Genomic DNA, 18152 nt, shown 5'->3' with positions numbered 1-18152 from the left:
GCTGAGGTTGAGAGGAACCAAACAGCTAATCAGAGCATTCTTTGTAATTCACCTTACTCACCTTGTGTATGTCAACTTTGGCAGCACGGCTACTGCACATATGGTACAAAATGCATATTTGTATTGATATGACACATAATGTTGCAGTGCTGTCTTTCCCCGTGTAATAATGTAAGTACAAACACACTTCACTTCTAGTCAGTGTGTGCCGCTGTTTGTGCTTGAGCTCAGTGACAGAGGAGTGTACACTGTCTCATGGACTCGAGGCCTTCCTCTCAGTTTGTCGGTCCCCATGCTAGTTACACCATACGTGACTTGGACATGACATGATTTATAGGACAATCAGTGATTTAAAAGGCCGTATGGGGATGGTTAAAGGGCTATTTATATGATTCTTGACGCCCTCCAGACACACACCATTATTAGTGTTTATGAGGTGAATGAAAACCTTTTCCTCGTTGGGGGACCTTTGTTCACTCATAGAAACTACATAGACCACAACACCCGTGATCAGTTACTACAACATCTATGACATCACCACTGGAAGTCATTTGTTGTTTGGGGCTGTTAGAATGGGGAGGGTGGAATGTTGTTGAGCTTATGTCGCCAGGGTTGGGAACACCAGCTTGCCATTGTATTAATTATTGTCAGACAATCCAAGGAGTGTAGATAATACAAAATGCACTGGTTGGTCCCGTTTGTTTCACTTGTCAGTGAAGTGAATAATTGGGAGTGCTGACCATATTAGACACAGGGAATTTATAAAAGATACAATTCCAATAGTCAGAACACGAAAGTATGGCTGGAAATTAAAAGCTTAATGTCTCAGAATTTCAAATCAGTTTGGAATAATTTGTTGGCTTGTTGTTGAAACTGAACTGTTTATTACTGTGGTCCTGTTTCATAGTTCAAGCATGTACATGGAAATAATACACTTTTGAAAATAACAAGTCATTTTTTACATATTTGGTATTTGATTCAGATGTTTGATATTTTGAGTCACGGAAAATGTTTGTCTGCCCTTGCCAATCTGCAGACACTGCATTTGCTTTTCAGATGACGTCACATTGTGTAACCTATTTTCTCGACACCTAAAACATTACTTTGAGGGCTCAACAGCATTGATACAATTTAGGTGTGAGTGTGTGTGAGTGTGTCGTGGGGGGGGGGGGGAGGTGCTAATACAATGGGGCTCATCTTGCAATTCTCCCAAGGAATAACTATCAGTCCTGCAACAGCAGCTTTAGCGTCCCTAGGTGACCGCGCCACTGAGCCCGTGCTCGCTCCAACGCACCCCACTCCACGCCTGCTGCCACCCTGAAGGTAGATGCATCACGCTGGGGAGACTGCACCCCCTCTCCCCCTAGCCTCCTCGCTGCTCCTCCCCACTGTGGGCCCTTGTGGCTCCCCGCACCCTGACTCTCACCCCCACACACACACGCTCACCGCCCCTGCTCCCCCCAGTTATTCCCCCAGGTAAGCCTCTGGACCACCCCCCTGGACTCCCCCCTCTGCTCAAACCAGCTATCCTTTGTCATTTGAGAATGTCATGTACTCGCCGTCTCTCTCTCTCACACGCACACGCGTGCTCCTGTGCTCAGTCTAGAGGGGACACCGCCTGTTCCTCTCTCTGCTCACCTCCCGGCTGCTGGCGGGCTCCGTGAGCCGTGTCTATGGTGGCGACGCCATGTGTGGAGGGTCTGGGGGTTTCAAACAGCAGGCCCTCCCTACTGCAAACAAGAGCAGACGACTGAATACACGGTAGACTCTCGTTGACTCCCAATCACTGACGTTTCATTAAGTGGGAAAGTGCACAGCCTCCACAAGCAGTGAGTGATAACTTTGTGTCGGTCACAAGCGGTTGAAACGAGGATTCATGAATGGATCAGAGGTATGCATTTTGTTGTGACGAGGGGGCTGATCCAAAATATTACAAGACTACAAAGAATTTAGAAGCAGCTGCAATAGCAACCACCCTGTTTGCTCTGTGTGGTAAATAATGGGCCTCCCTCCATTTGTCATGAATCACATTTAAACTTTTGACCTTATCTACAAATACAACTTTTGCCGCAGGAAACGGACATTTCGTTGGGAGTTTCGGGGTGGTGGTTCCAGGAACAACCTATACATGATTATTATCCCTAGTTAAAGCTTTGAAATTAATCTTGTACTTTTCTGTATATTCAACTTAAGATGTTGTGGAACATGGCGTACAAACGAACAGTGTCGGAGCTCCAGCACAAGAATGAACTTATCTTAATGTTTCCCTCCTGGATATTCTGGTATGCCATCCTTTTTAGATTTATTGACAGAGAAGAGCTACTTTTAACTGACAGACTTCTGGGAAGGGAGATAAATTAAAACTTTCACTGCAAAGGTTGGCATACCAGCACACTTAGTTAACAAAATATGTTTTTACAAACAAGATGATATCACCCTCTCCATGATATTAATATGATATGTTCTGTGATCTGTAAACGGCTGGTTATCTTGCTTTTCCACGATAAGAGAAAGTGCAGAGGATTTCCGCTTGGCGAGCACATTTGGGCTGAATCTTTCACACATCACAAATTGCAGATGGGAAGCAGTGATCTTGAACAGCTGATCACATTTCCGTGACCATCTGACACCTTCCATTTAGGAAAATAATACTTTCTATCTTAGCATACCCTCTGCTGCAGCCAGCAAAAGGAATTATGCCTTGTACACGTTGCTATGCACAACTTCTATCTTCTCCTTGTTTTATTTTTGCTGGATTGATTAGATTAAATGCTCAGTCTTGAATCTGATATTCATCTGTAATCATCTGGGCAGAATGTGGGCTTCTGTTATTTCCTGTCTTTTTATTGATAAACACAACACTGTTCTTCTCTTTATCAGTCTAATTACTTATATTATTGGAGGGCACAGTTTGTGCTGATTGAATGAGAATAAGTCACAATAGTTACAACTGGGGTTACTAGCATTAATAAGCATGTCCTAGGCTGAGAATGCATCCATGACATTTAGAAATGAATCTACTGTATTCATTGATTTATTGGGGTTTTACTATTGTAAGATCGTATTAAAAGAGTACATCTTTTAATGTTGCTGCACAGTCCATCTCATGAACAGTGCCAAGTAAAATTGTGATTTGACTCTTCATTGTATGTCAAGTGTACTGATGTCCACTTGTTTAAGGTGACAATTCACCTTGTCATGATCATCCTCACAAACATGCACTCCAGAATCTCAGCTGATTCTCATTTGGCTTGAAGTTATTAAATCACTTTTATCATCTGGCTTGACGTAGACATGTGATTCCTTCTGACTACTCTCGCTTTGTTTTTAAAGAAACAATGGAATATTGTCCAGTGTTTGTGCACTCCTATTAAGTATATGAAAGAAAAGCATGGAAAGCATGAACAGACATTGTAATTCTTCATACAAGGAATAGATAGGAAATGTGTAATATGACAGATAAATATGAGTGGGGTTAACTGGTATAGAGAGAGTTGTAAATCACTGTACTGTGATTCTTTGTCTCAAAGGGTTTAATTAGTCTAGAAATTCTTCTCTTATCAGCTGACCCCCCCTCCCTCTCCTCGCTGCAACAACCTACAGCCATAAATGTCCTGCAATCTGAAGACCAGTGGTCTCAGGAGACTGAGTTGCAACAAAGAGCTGAAAGAGTTAGAAATGGTCATTTCATAGTGCTAGGATGGCTCACTAGAGACTTAAGCAATGTCGTGCTAATTTAGTCTTGGCACACAACGGAAATGTAGAACTGTAATGGGCATATGTTAAGTCCTTTGAAAGAGGTTGAACTAACCAATCAGCTGCATTGTGTTTTTATAGCACCTTGAGAAACACACGTTTATTAATTGCGTAACTATGTTCACAGTTGAAACCAAGCACCCCACTGACTAACCATTTAGCATATGGGTTAGACAAGGACATTTCTTTGTTAGATATTCAAGACCTCCCGATAAAATCTCTAGATTTTCTTTTAAATGTTATCTATGTGTGGCCTCCGTTACAGTATGGTAGCGTGATGTTGGTCTATTTCATAGTACATGAACAAGTCCATTTATCCCTATCTGTCATTTGATAACTTGCAAGGTATCTGTCAGTTCTAGTCCCAGGGGAACACTCAGTGTGGGTTTTTGCTCCAATTGAGCTCTTTATTTAATTGACAGTTCACACTACTAATAAGTATTTTTGGCACATATATAATTATAAATATATAATTATATTTATATATTATTTGCCTGAACGTTCAGGGAGTCTTTTACTTTACTTTTCATGCATGTAGCCTTTTATGGCATTTTCAAGGATGAGCCTATTCCTCCTAATGCTGTGCATACAGTATTGGGTGAACCTGTTGTTGGCCTTGACATGCAGACAGACTCACTGCACCACTGTGGCATATTAACCAACATGAGCCCACACGTGTATAAACCTGCAGTTTGCTCTCATGATCTCAGTACCTTGCATATTCAGGCATAATCAATCAAGTATTTGACTTGAGACCTTTGTTTATGTCTGGCTCGCAGCTAGGCCTTAGGGCATGTAACAATCATCTGTAAAGTGGACTTTTTTGTTATATTATCTATTATTGGTTTAATGTTGAAATGAAATGTACACTTGAACATGAGGCCTATATTACCTACTTAAAGTCACTGTGCACTGTGTTACTGCAATGTGGATAGTATCCATAGTTCCCAGTCAACAATCATACCTGATCAAATATAAGAAAATCTTATGCATATTGAATATGCATATTACATAAGTCCCAATGCAATGCATACTGTAGGACTAAAGTTTGAAAAGAGCACCTTCTTTTGAAGGACTTGCAGGCGCAGAATAAGATGAGGGGTTATTTTGGCGATGGAGATTAAGGCAGGGGCTTTTTGTCATTTGTGCGAGACAAGCCATTCATCCATCCAGTTCACAGCCAAAAAAAGGCTGGTCCCAGAAATTAGCAGTTTCAGCTCAGCAGCAGAGTCGTCGGGCTGTGAAGGCAGAGAGAAATTGACTAATTAGCAATGCGCACTAAAACTTGACGGTTCTCTCTATAACAGCGAGGGAAAGACTAGGTTTTTCTCCCCCTTTTTCTTTTCTTTCTTCCATAGATGTTTGAAATCGCAGTCATTTACGCTCGACAGTTTTTACAATAGCCTTGAGCCATAATTTTGCGAGTCTCTCCAGCATCCATACCCCTGCATGGTCTCTCTCCACCGGCCATGCACGACCGTTTCTCTCCCCAACCGTGGATTTCCTATTACTCTCGTTACGACTCACTGAGCCCCAGGCCCAAGGATAATGATGTGTTGTTTCTTGGTAGCATAATTTGTCACACGTATATTTCTTCTTCTTCTTCTCTTGCAGAAAGCACAGCTCCCTCTCACACACTCACACACTTCTTGTTAATTCAGAAGAACAAATGATCAACGTCAACAAATAACCAGAAATAGTGACTTTATGAGTTGGAATCAATGATTATTCTGAGGCACCGACCATAGACTTTAAAGGAAAGGATATTTCTTTACAAAGGAGAACAAAGGAAAGTCAAGTGAAAATATTTGGAACCTGAAGCTTACTTTATTTTTTTTGTGAAGCTCTGAAGTCAGGTAAGTTTGGCTTGTTCTCAGGCAAGCTGCTCACATCATTTAGTTGTGACAGGCGCTTTACAGAATGTGGCGACAACGAAACAAGGTACAGGACGTTTGTATCAAGTCTACAAACATAATTGATTAAGTAGAATCATTTTACGGCTTAGAAGTATCGAGATGTGTTCGTATTTCATTTATATTGGTTGGATATCTGCATTTAATGAATAATTTTCGATACTCACGTCTGCCTAACTCAGGTTAAAAGGAAAACGCACTCCGACAGTGATGACGGCTGTGAGAGACAAACTAATTGCTTTTGTATCGCTCCGTGCGTAAATTTGTGGAATGTGTAATGTCCTCGTTGTGGGGGTGTAGCAAGATAAGAGGAGAACGATAAGTGTTGCCTGAATACTGCATATTATCCTTGCACCGTTCCCTAATCCTACAACTTCGGTAGCGTTATCGAAGGGAAAGCGCTGCAGCATCCTATCGCAGTTTGTTTTGACAACACGCTTCAAACCGCAGCGTCCATTAAGATCTTCAATAGAAAGAATGAATAAGAGTGACACATTGTTATTACGGTTTAGTTTTTCATTGTTTTATGGACAGAGAACGAAGTTTAAAATTATAGGTTATACCTTCCGAACCTTTTTCAATGGTGAATAGCCCGACGTCGTCATGTTTGTTTACCGGTTTAATCGGATGAATATCTATTCAACGTTTAAGCGTGGTATAACGTGAAGTTCTTGGAGATAAATCCCTTCTGACTGCAGCTGAATAATGATATAATCTCATGTTGTTCAAAAGAGAAATGGCTTGAGGTAAATGGCTGCATGGTTTGTTTGTTGCCTAGGTGGCGTTCATAGGCAGGAAGTCATGTCCAGATCGGGGGATAGAACATCCACCTTTGACCCAACACACAGTGACACCCTGCTGCACGGGCTCAATCTTTTATGGAGGAAACAGCTATTCTGTGATGTGACTCTGACTGCCCAGGGACAGCAGTTCCACTGCCACAAAGCAGTGCTGGCGTCCTGCTCCCAGTACTTCAGGTCTCTCTTCTCCACGCATTCGCTCAACAGCGAGGGGAGCAAAGACCAGGGGAGCAGTGGGACCCCATCTTCCTCTCCCGATGACAAGCTCATAGCCAGCACTCGGCCCATAAACAACCTGGTTCTCCAGGGCTGCTCCTCCATTGGACTAAGGTTAGTGCTGGAGTACCTGTACACTGCCAACGTGACTCTGTCCCTGGACACAGTGGAAGAAGTTCTCTCGGTCAGCAAGATTCTCAACATCCCGCAGATCACCAAGCTCAGCGTCCAGTTCCTCAACGACCAGATCTCGGTGCAGAACTACAAGCAGATCTGCAAGATCGCGGCCCTCCACGGCCTGGATGAGACCAAGAAGCTGGCCAACAAGTACCTGGTGGAGGACGTGCTGCTGCTGAACTTTGAGGAGATGTGCGCCATGCTGGACGCTCTGCCGCCCCCCGTGGAGTCGGAGCTGGCTCTCTTCCAGATGTCGGTGCTGTGGCTGGAGCACGACAGGGACGCGCGCATGCACTACGCCCCGGACCTGATGAAGAGGCTGCGCTTCGCCCTCATCCCGGCCCCAGAGCTGGTGGAGAGGGTGCAGTCAGTGGACTTCATGAGGAGTGACCCTGTGTGCCAGAAGCTGCTCCTGGATGCCATGAACTATCACCTGATGCCCTTCAGACAGCACTGCAGGCAGACCATCGCTAGCAGGTGAGGGGTCTCTCTCGCACACACACACTTACTAGAACAAACTCACATGCACAGACCCAAATAGACACGCACACAGAATGTTGGTGGAGGATGACACGTTGGATTAAGTTCAGGCTCAGTTAGAATACAGAGGGAGGTCAGGCTGTATGGTGAGAAAACAGAGAGAGAGATCAGGCTGTGTTGTTAGTGTTTGCCGGGTTATCAGTAGGCCTATATTGATAGTCGCCAAGTTTCAGCTGTCTGTCGTTGTTATCTCTTGACTGTATGAAGTAAAACATGTTTAATGTACACATGTAGACTGTACACACTTAATGCCTTAACGCCTGTGTTAAAAGCCTCGACTTCCATACATCAGATTGTACACTCCACCCGTGTAGTGCCCGAAAAGCTCAACTCAATTCCAATGTCGTTACAAAACTGCCGGGATGTGTACAACGGCCACAGTCATAACACCCATAAACCACCACAACGTTACAGCAAATATTATTGGGCGGTTCGATGTTCATGGTCATTTGGCTCAGTCAAAAAATCCAGTCATTTGGCTCACTTAGCTTCACAGTTGTTCTCTACACCAGTATCCTATATTGGATGATAAACAACACCTCTTTTTAAACAGCTGTGACCTGCGCTACGTGACAGTACACGTTTATCCTTACTACTCAGGTTGTCGGTTCCGAGTCTGCTGCAGCTCGTCAACCACAGGGCTAACTGCACGGCCTGCTGTGTGCTTGTCATGACTAGCATTCCCAGAGACAGGGATAGGACAGCCGTGGTCTGGGACATGATCGATTGGTAGTGCTTGGCACCACTGTTTCAGGTGGAAACAGACTTGTTGTTCTGTTTAAATGACCTCAGAAACTTGGATGAGCCCTTGGGAAGTGTTTTTGTTACCCTGGCACGACAGCATGAATATCTCGTAGAGATGCGGAAACGACCCAAATCCAAATCCAGTGCCAGAGTTACATTTGAAGGAGCAATTTATGGCATGATTAATTTCACTGTTTCTCCCAATATTTCATGGGTCACAGTGGTTGGGCATCCTGTGGTAATCTGACGTGGGTGCTCTGACACAGAGGAGAGCTACATGTAGCGCCATGCTAACTCTCAGTGAGATGTACAGATGGGTTCAAATGAACAAGGAATGAAGAATGTTCATAAATAGTATCACATGACATGCCACTGATTCCCTCCTCTCAATTAATCACCATTATCTATGTCCAGGGTTCATTTGCATATGAATAACCCCCAAACACTTAACAGCGGGCCAGTGTAGCTGAGACAATACACAGAGAGGTTGGCTATTTAGTCAAGCATGAAATAGAAGAAAAAAGCACTGGTATAAATGAAAAAAGAACCAACTTTGTACGACCTGAAAAATATTTAATTTGACTGAACTTTATTAGAAATAGCTACTTACGTTTGTCAGGGTGTCTGGCTGTGACGCCATGCTTTGCAAACCAACACATTCAGGATATGTTAGGCATTGGCTTCAAACTGTCACATGAGGCATCTCTACCAATGGAATGGAGACGTGTTATAGGTTAGTTGCAGGGGTTTATTTCCCTGTCAGCGTAGCAGCCTGTAGAACAGGCCTAATGACTTCACAGCTAATTGATTAGATGTCTTAGGGGTGTAATAAGCATGCAAAATGATACGTGCTCACTGTAATAACCATGCAAAAGGTGACTGAACATTTTGACGTGAGTGGTTATTATGTACATACATAATGGCATTGTTCTATAGGGATCACAAAATGTTCATTTGATTGATCAAATCAAATCTCCATTCGATTTATCGCACTCAGAACCAAAACGTTTTGGTCATTAACACAACGTGTTTTTGTTGTCGAAATGACAAATGTGCAAACTGCTTGCCACATTCACAGAATATGCACTATACAAATACCAGCAAATAACTGCCACACCACCATTAATCTTTCATATGAGGGATTATAAGGGTCTCATTCTGCCCTGGTTCTGTGTTACTTTCTTCAAACCAGACTCTCTGGGTTGATCTGTCTTACCCCCTGTTGTGTTTGGCTCTTTCATAACAGGATCCGTTCCAGTAAGAGGCTGCTCCTGCTGGTCGGGGGCCTGCCCCCTGGACCCGATCGGCTGCCCAGTAATCTGGTCCAGTACTACGACGACGAGAAAAAAACATGGAAGATCCTCACGAGTAAGTGGCTCACCAGCCCTCCTTCTACCTGAAGACCCTTGATGGTCATGAACGAATGAAGGACTGAACGTGTTAGGGAGTATGAACATGCATAGTTGCCTTTTGTGAATAAATGAATGAATGAATGAATGAATAAAGAAATACATTTGAACATGCTGCTGTACAGAATGAGCAGCAATGGAACAAACAATTTATTACCCGAGGCCTGACAGTTACATCCCAGTTAATGACAGCACAATAACCAAGTATACGGGGAACGGATCCTGGGGCGATTCCTCTAGCACAGGTTCATTTGCAGGTAAAAATGAGAGAAAGAGTTCCTTAAATCCTTGAGGTAATGATGTATCACTATCACTTTTAATATAAGTTTTGAATCAGAGCGTGACTTTACACCACTGTGGGGCTTTATGCCTGGGTTCCCATGTTTTTCGCTGAAATCTCCTGGCAAAGATGCATGGCAAGATCCGCTTGACTCTGACGATCTACTGAAGTGTAGACGAAACAAAGCGAAATGACATGTCACTGTCCAACAGCTTGTCAAAGGACGCTCTAATGTTTAGTACTGAGGTAGGGCACTGGGTAGACGCTACCTTTTGTTCTTGAGAAAGAAAGCTAGACGAGAGGAATATAGATGTACATGGCTTTGAAAAAAATGTTTTGCTTCACGTTTGCTGCACATTATATTTGCTTTAGAGTTTAGACAAAAAAAAGGTATTTAAGGTGCAAATTCATTGCAGTTGTTTTAATGCGAAGGTAACATTGTACCACAATTCAGGCTGTGAATCTCAAAACGGTCCAAAAAATAGAAACCCCCGAATAAATCTTACAATCCTCTAAGTGTGCAATGACAAAGGGTAACGTTACCTCCAGGAATACAGTATGATCCTCTCCTCTCTGTCCGACCTGTCTACGCTGACCTTTACAGAGCAGCACCATGTGGCTGCCACACTCCAAAGGTCGACCCGGTGATAATGGGAAACCCCATTTGTCCTCTGCATCATCATCTGGCCTCCTATTGAGTTGTTGTCCTGTGCTTTGGTGTGGGCTATACCTCACTAATGCTTCATTCATACACATTAGAGACCCTGGTTTACCTGCTGTCACCTTGAACTCACACTCTCATCGTTCCCACTTGGTGTCTGCCTTGCTGATATTTCCTGTATTGCGACTCATGATGGCATGTCACTATGACGACTCTTTTAATAGTGCAAATGATCTAAAAAATGACAACCGTATCCATTTGCTGTCTGTCTATTAATGGCGTCAGTATGAGCCCTACTCGGATGTTTATCTGGCATGTTTAATCTGTTGTTCCTAAACAGACATTGCATACATTGACCAAAGGGCATGGTGGTGTTTGACACACGCATTTTTCAATAAAATCATTACACTCCTAGAGCGAAATTGTAGAAAGCAAAAGGTCAATAGGGATTTCCATCATTCAAAACGAAAAAGTTAACTCTCAAATGGCCCGTGGCCGTGTGGAAGGACAAAACTGCCAAATCATCCCCTTAACACATCACTGGCAGACTGATGTAGCTTCCACACAATGGATGTGGAATAGAAGATTATTAACATTCAATCATAACTTTTCAATGAGCCGAAGCCTGAGAGGGACAGAGTTTGATTAAGACATTCATCAACACAATTTAGGAAGAACCCTGATCCCTCTCTGGGTGTCAGATCTCTCCTGCTTCTGGTCGCTTCGAATGGAACGCTTGCCATCTAGTGTGCCTACACAGGCGTGCAGGAGGGGGAGTACAGTGACACGAGCTGGGTCACACCGCTGGCAGGCTGCCCTCCTCAGGTGCCCGCTACGAAAGCAACATCCCGCGTTCACTTGTCGAAAAAGCTATCTTAACCCTACTGCCTAAAGAATAGGAAACGAATGCTTTGAGACGCGGTTGGAGCGATGGGAAGTAGCATCTGGTGGGGCAGTGAGAATGAGCTGTGCAGAGGTCCGGCTGAAGCCCTACCTGCCGTGGAGGGGTCCGGCTGAACCGAACGGTGCTGCTTTGCAGAGGTGTCTGACTCCCTCTAGTGAGCCGGCGTGTTACTGTCCATCTCGAAGAGCCGGCTTAGCCACCCATTGTTGCTTACACAGCACTGCAGGCTTCTGGCTTGCTGGAGGTTTGAGTTAAGGTATAAACTCAGTGAAATGCAAATGCCAGAGCATCACAACGACTAGTTGGTGCCCCTTATAACTGTAAGCCTGTGACAGAACAGGTTTTTGGCTGAAAGCCAATGGCTTGGACAGTGGAGGTCCTAAAGATGTCTTCTTTGATTTGGATCCTTGGTGCTCTGAGAAGGTGTTACACAGTGATATATATATATATATATTTATTTTTATATATATTATTATTATTTTTTTGTGTTGGAATGTCAGATGTTGTCACTATATCCTGGAACCAGGAGACAACCGCCAGAAAACAAGAACTGCTCATCCAAATCCCCATAACACTGACGGAACCATAATGCAACAAAAAAAAAACGCACATGTAAGGAAATCAACAGGAAATCACACGTCTGTAGCCTTTGAAGCGCAGTGAAGGCAGGAAGTGGAATCCCCCCGCCCCCTCCCTTCTCCGCCGCTCTGAGATAGAGCTGTGCCTAGAGTCTCCTCCACAGGGAGAGGGTGGAGTCAATGTCTCCCAGCCAGAGTGAGACAGTAGGGAGAGGCCAATCGGAAAGGAGTGAGATTCAAGGCTGTCTAATTCTACGGCAACTGTGATCCATCAGCCGGTGGGGAGGTGACAGGTGGAATGACTGATGGAGACAGACAGGTGGGCTTTACCATTCCACTGATTTACGCTCAAAAGGCGCCGGGCCCGAGATTTATTGAGTGAACACGATCGTGTTCATTATGACTGTCACCTAACACCATTTCTCTCCAACTCAGTGGGGTCACTTTAGCAGGGGAAGATGAGACAGAACCTCCCAAATATACAGTACACACTGTTAGGGATACTACCACCTGGCTAGTGCACTGTTAGGGATACTACCACCTGGCTAGTGCACTGTTAGGGATACTACCACCTGCCTAGTGCACTGTTAGGGATACTACCACCTGCCTAGTGCACTGTTAGGGATACTACCACCTGGCTAGTGCACTGTTAGGGATACTACCACCTGGCTAGTGCACTGTTAGGGATACTACCACCTGGCTAGTGCACTGTTAGGGATACTACCACCTGGCTAGTGCACTGTTAGGGATACTACCACCTGCCTAGTGCACTGTTAGGGATACTACCACCTGCCTTGTGCACTGTTCTAATGTTCTGTTTTCTACCTGTGAGCTTTATTTTGACTTGGAGTCAAGCGTTAGTATGTTTTGGTTTTGTTTGGATTTAATCGAAACGTGTTGGTTGAAAGTCCTGACGGATTTTAGTTTAGTTCAGGGTTGCTTGTTAGTCTCTTGTTTTACTGTTGATTCTCACGACTTTGCCCTTTGTTGTGTCTCCGCTCGTCTAGTAATGCCTTACAACAGTGCCCATCACTGTGTGGTTGAGGTGGAGAACTTCCTGCTTCTGCTCGGTGGGGAGGACCAGTGGAACCCAAACGGTACAAGAAGAATGAACTTCACTGGGACACTGTGAACAGCGAGATATGTTTGAGTGTCTCCCCGATGAGTGGATCCTAATTGATCTCTTGTTTGGTAGGCAAACACAGCACGAATTTTGTCAGCCGCTACGATCCCAGATTCAATAGTTGGATACAACTTCCTCCTATGCAGGAGAGGTGAGCGCATGAGCCCATGAACGGACAGATACACATACTGTACACCTACACAGCTCGCAGACACACACATACACAATGCGCAACCCCCCCCCCCCCCCCCCCCGCCCAGCAAATACACACCCACCCACGCGCCTCAGCTGTTTATAACTGTTCAATGAATGTGTCATGATGGTTTTAATGACGTTGTCTGGCTGACACCTCTTCCCCAGGAGAGCCAGTTTCTTCGCCTGCCGCCTGGATAAACACCTGTATGTGATTGGCGGCAGGAACGAGACGGGCTATCTCTCCAGCGTGGAGTCCTTTAACCTGGAGACTAACGAGTGGAACTATGTGTCATCTCTGCCCCAGCCTCTGGCAGCCCACGCTGGAGCGGTGCACAATGGGAAAATCTACATCTCAGGTGAGAGCTCTCCTCTCTTACCTGGTCTAGCGTGGGTCGGCGTCGACACGCGTTCCAATGTGGAATGCGGAAATCGGCGTGGGAAAAAGGTGGAAACTCCAAACTCCTTCATTCAGGGTCGTTGGCGAGGGGGGGGGGTCCGCTTGTCTGGTGTAAACACGGGAGTGCGCGGCTCACGTGTCCGTGGGTGACGCAGCATACGTCCTCCCTGCGGGGTGTGAGAGGGCTGTCGATAGCGTGCTGACGCCGCTTGGCGGCCGCTGCTGTCTCTGCAGGAGGGGTGCACAATGGAGAGTACGTTTCCTGGCTCTACTGCTACGACCCCATCATGGACGTGTGGGCCAGGAAACAGGACATGAACACGAAGAGGGCCATCCACACCCTGGCTGGCATGAGCGACCGCCTCTACGCCATCGGCGGCAACCATCTGAAAGGTGCGGTGGGGACGGCGCTTGTTTCAGGGGGGTTCGCTGGGGACGTCATTGGCGTCAGTGACCTCTGTCACGTGGTGGGATCTAGGGCTGAATCCTCACCCGCGTGCCATCTTTCCTCCTCCTCTCCCCCTCTCGCCCCCCCCCCTATCCCACTTCTCCCTCTCTTTCCCTCTCCTCTGTCCCCCTCTCTCCCTCTCTTTCCCTCTCCTCTGTCCCCCTCTCTCCCTCTCTTTCCCTCTCTTCTGTCCCCCTCTCTCCATCTTCCCCTCTCTTTCCCTCTTCTCTGTCCCCCTCTCTCCATCCCTCCCTCGCTTTCTCTCCATACATCCATCCCTCTCTCTCTCTCTCTCTCTCTCTCTCTCTCTCTCTCTCTCTCTCTCTCTCCATCTCCCTCTTTCCCTCTCCTCAATGTCTCCCTCCGTCCCTCCTCCAGGGTTCTCCCATCTGGATGTGATGTTAGTGGAGTGCTACGACCCCAAAGGAGACCAGTGGAACATCCTGCAGACGCCCATCCTGGAGGGCCGCAGCGGCCCTGGCTGCGCCGTGCTGGATGACAGCATCTACCTGGTGGGCGGCTACAGCTGGAGCATGGTGAGGTTCTACCCACAGCCTTCCCAACGCAGTGTCGCATCCAACCCTTTTTGTTGCTGTTCAAGTGTTTTCAGTCTAGTCATGTCGTGCGTGACGTCCGGTGTTGGTCCAGTCTGCTTGTCAGGTGGCCCGCGGGAGCTTTTGAAAACAGCTGGAGCAGGTTGAGCGCGCGGTGCTCCGCAATCAGGGCGGAGAAACTGACAAGTTGTGCTGTGCTTGCAGGGAGCCTACAAGTCGTCCACCATCTGTTACAGTCCAGAGAAGGGAACGTGGATGGAGCTGGAAGGGGAGGTGGCCGAGCCCCTGGCAGGACCGGCCTGCTCCACAGTCATACTACCTGCCTGTCTGCCCTTCAACAAATAGCAGCTCTCTGGGCAGAGGTGGAGGGGGACAGGGGGGACAGGGGAGCGGGGAGGTGCGATGGGGACAAAGGACCATCGTTAAACAGACAGTCGTCAACCAATTTTGATCGTCCAATCAGATGACGGGGTGTGTATAAATTATTTTTTTACAGGTTTGACAAGAGCACTTTCGTTATTGCCTACTGAAGGTTGGAAATGTAATCACGTATCCATGTATTTAAACCCATGTGTGTTGAAATTCTGAAAATGGTCACTTTCATGTCAGTTTTGTTGGATTGGTAGTAAGTGTTTTGGCTTCTCTTGATATAGCACGCATAGTGTCAAACTGAATTATCCTAGCTTTTATATCCATCTGTATCTTGTAACTAGTAGAGGCATCACTCAATCAAACAGAACGCGGTGTTGCTGACACAATCAACACTGGAAATAATGTGAGCAACCACAAACAGAACTGTTTAATATGCTAGTTTTTTTCTCCAAACCAAAATCATGTTTTTTTTTGTAACAGAAAAATGGAACGTTACTCAAATGTCCTTTGCTTGAAGTGAATCATTTTTTAAGCTGCAAGTGAGACAACTTTGTTAAACATGGATTCTGTTTATTTTGAATTATGGATGGTACAATCACATTTCTATTCCATCGCTTGTAATTGGTAAACACAAGTAGAAGACTGGGGTGAAACGTCAAATGAGTCATGGGTTGAGATTTTTTCACATGTTATTGTTAGGTTTTTCCAGAGACAACGGGAGTATTTCTGAATAGATTCTCCCACAAAGGAAAACAAAGGGCTCTGTGGTCCTTAATGCACTAATTGTGAACCTCTGAATAGTTGCAAAAAATGGTTTACAAAACTGAACGTTTGTGTTATCTCGTATAGGTGAAAAAATAAAATAAAAAGATTAGGAAGACAAAAAGAGTGGAAACTCAATTCAGTTATTTTCAAGGTCCACACTGACAGCTGTTCAATTATTTACGGTGTGTCATTTTTTTTCATCCTTGTACATAATCGCTTGCAGTGGAATATTTTGTGCACTTAATCTGGGATTTATTCTCAAATCCTGTTATGTCCTTTGCATTTTAGAATATGAAAATAAAACACTTGATGATTAAAACAGTTTTTGTTCTTTGGCGTTTCTTAACAGAAATAAAATGTTATTCACAGACTGACTGACAGACTTCACCAAGGCATAAACATGTGAGAGGACGTTTCAGTCTTCAGAGTCACAATTTGAGTCAACACTACTTTTTAAATGAATGATTGTAATGCCTGCTTTCTGACTTGATGTATTCATTTCCCAGGTGCTTTCATACAGTGTTCATCCTAATAATCATAACCAAAACTAATCTTGCAGGAAATACATGATTTGCTTTTGAATGTGAAAAAGTGATAGAAGTACAAAAAATAGAAACATAGGAAAAGGAATTGGAATTGAATTAAGTATTCATATACACTGTCTGTCAGTTTAATATAAAGCTTGAACTCATCCTCCAGCCAATTCTGCATTTGGTGTTGATCCTTAGGCAACTCTTCCAACTGAAATATGAAATGAGTAGATTTTAGGGGTGAGAATTTTTAGGGACATCACGATTCTAATCGATTCTTGGGGTCAGGATTCGATTAAAAATCGATTCCCGATTTTTAATAATAAATACAAAAGTTAATTGATTTAAATTGCCAGAAAACTGAATCGAATCGAATGAATTTTTTTCCCAACCCTAGTAGATTTCAGTGAGTTTTGTGTGTGCAGTACATATATATTGTATATATAGAGAAAAAGAATAGCAAGAAAGAGTTGTAATGTGCCGATACAGCAGGATTTTATTTTTGGGGTCCCATCTTAAAATGGGGGGGCCACAACATATATCTATCATTAATTCCTCAATTTTGTATTGTAAGCAATCAGAAATCTGGGGGGGGGGGGGGGGCTGACATGCTACGCCCCTGTGATAAGGTATTAGAAGAAAACTATTACCAGAATCCTGGCAAATCTAGCTTGCCTTTTCCTCTAGAGGCAAGTACTGAAGGTCTTCCCAAATATCTGGGGCAAAATCAATTGCATTGTTCTTCAGCTTGAAGGCTTTAAAAACCTTGTCGGTTATAAAATCCTTTATGAGCGTGATAGAGAAAGACTGGACAAAAGGAAGTAGTGTTTTCACACATAAAAAGAGATACAGGCACAGTCCCATGGAAGAAACTACAACACCAGATGAAAGTGGATAAACTGAACAGAATGCAATATGTCTCTCTCACCTGAACTTCTTGTTGGTTATTAAAGTTGGTGATGTTGCACTTGTATAGGTGCTGCCTTGGTACAAGCCTCTCCTATGGCCTCAAGGGCTTTTCTCGCTGTGGGTCCTTCAGGAGCTCCCAGGTAAGGTCATACACAACCTTCACACACCAACAGAAAGGACAAAGGTCAATTCCTTAATTACCTTATTATAAACTCAGAAACGACTTAAAGAAGAACTACATTTCTACAGTATAACCTCTTAGTAACATGAAACAATCCTATTTTCGCACTGTATTGTACTTGGGTGCTTGCAAGGGAGTTCTACCATTTGGTAGCTCAGCCTACTTCTGGTGTCCAGATCCTCTCCCTGAGAGTAGTCACCCAGTGGGATGTCTGGCTTCAAGGCATCAGTGAGGACACGTGGGGCCCTGCCCAGCTGGCAGCTCATCCACATCTGCTGGCTGGCCAGGTGGACCAGCCTGGTGACCTATGCTACGTTGTGGGGCACAATCATTGGGACTGTGGCCTTTGGTTTGGGTTTGGAAGTTTTTTACAGGTTCCCCCCCCCCCCCCCCCCCCCCCCTCCTAATTTGGACTTGGCACTAAGACTGAGTTTATCCCTCAGATCATCACTCTTTCTGCCCACTGTGGACTTTTCACTTGGGCACTTGGCTTCATTGGCCATGTTGTCAACCAGTGTGGAAGGGACAGGGTAAGAGCTGTTAACTGAAACATCCAGAGAATTTCGAACCTTCAGAACTTCAAGTCGGCTTCCTCAGAACTCCTCCACTGACTCTTCCTCTGACTCCTCGCTCTCCTCGCTGACATCCATCACCTCCTCTTCCTCCTCGTTCTGATTCCACCACCATGTCCTCATCGAGA

General features: G+C 44.8%; 1 protein-coding gene across 1 annotated transcript; it reads left to right on the top strand.

The window, feature by feature from the left end:
* The first annotated feature begins 5932 nt into the window (after positions 1-5932).
* On the top strand, positions 5933-16563 carry klhl14 (kelch-like family member 14). The gene is made up of 8 exons (XM_084707491.1): positions 5933-7339; positions 9393-9514; positions 12986-13075; positions 13174-13252; positions 13462-13652; positions 13928-14086; positions 14520-14677; positions 14900-16563. The coding sequence occupies exons 1-8, from the start codon at positions 6420-6422 to the stop codon at positions 15038-15040; spliced, it is 1860 nt and encodes a 619-aa protein (XP_084563617.1). The 5' UTR covers positions 5933-6419; the 3' UTR covers positions 15041-16563.
* Positions 16564-18152: the final 1589 nt, after the last annotated feature.

This window comes from Hypomesus nipponensis, chromosome 10 (genome assembly GCF_054491055.1).
Source record: "Hypomesus nipponensis isolate SF chromosome 10, ASM5449105v1, whole genome shotgun sequence".
NCBI lineage: Eukaryota > Metazoa > Chordata > Actinopteri > Osmeriformes > Osmeridae > Hypomesus > Hypomesus nipponensis.
Note: the sequence above shows the minus strand (reverse complement) of the source record. Positions and strands in the feature narration are given on the sequence as shown.

Bases quoted from the DNA above. Each gene is read 5' to 3' on its own strand.
- klhl14 (XM_084707491.1), top strand. From the start codon at position 6,420: ATGGCTGCATGGTTTGTTTGTTGCCTAGGTGGCGTTCATAGGCAGGAA. The intron at 13,253-13,461 runs GTGAGCGCATGA...CCTCTTCCCCAG, and splicing joins CTTCCTCCTATGCAGGAGAG to GAGAGCCAGTTTCTTCGCCT. The intron at 13,653-13,927 runs GTGAGAGCTCTC...CTGTCTCTGCAG, and splicing joins TGGGAAAATCTACATCTCAG to GAGGGGTGCACAATGGAGAG.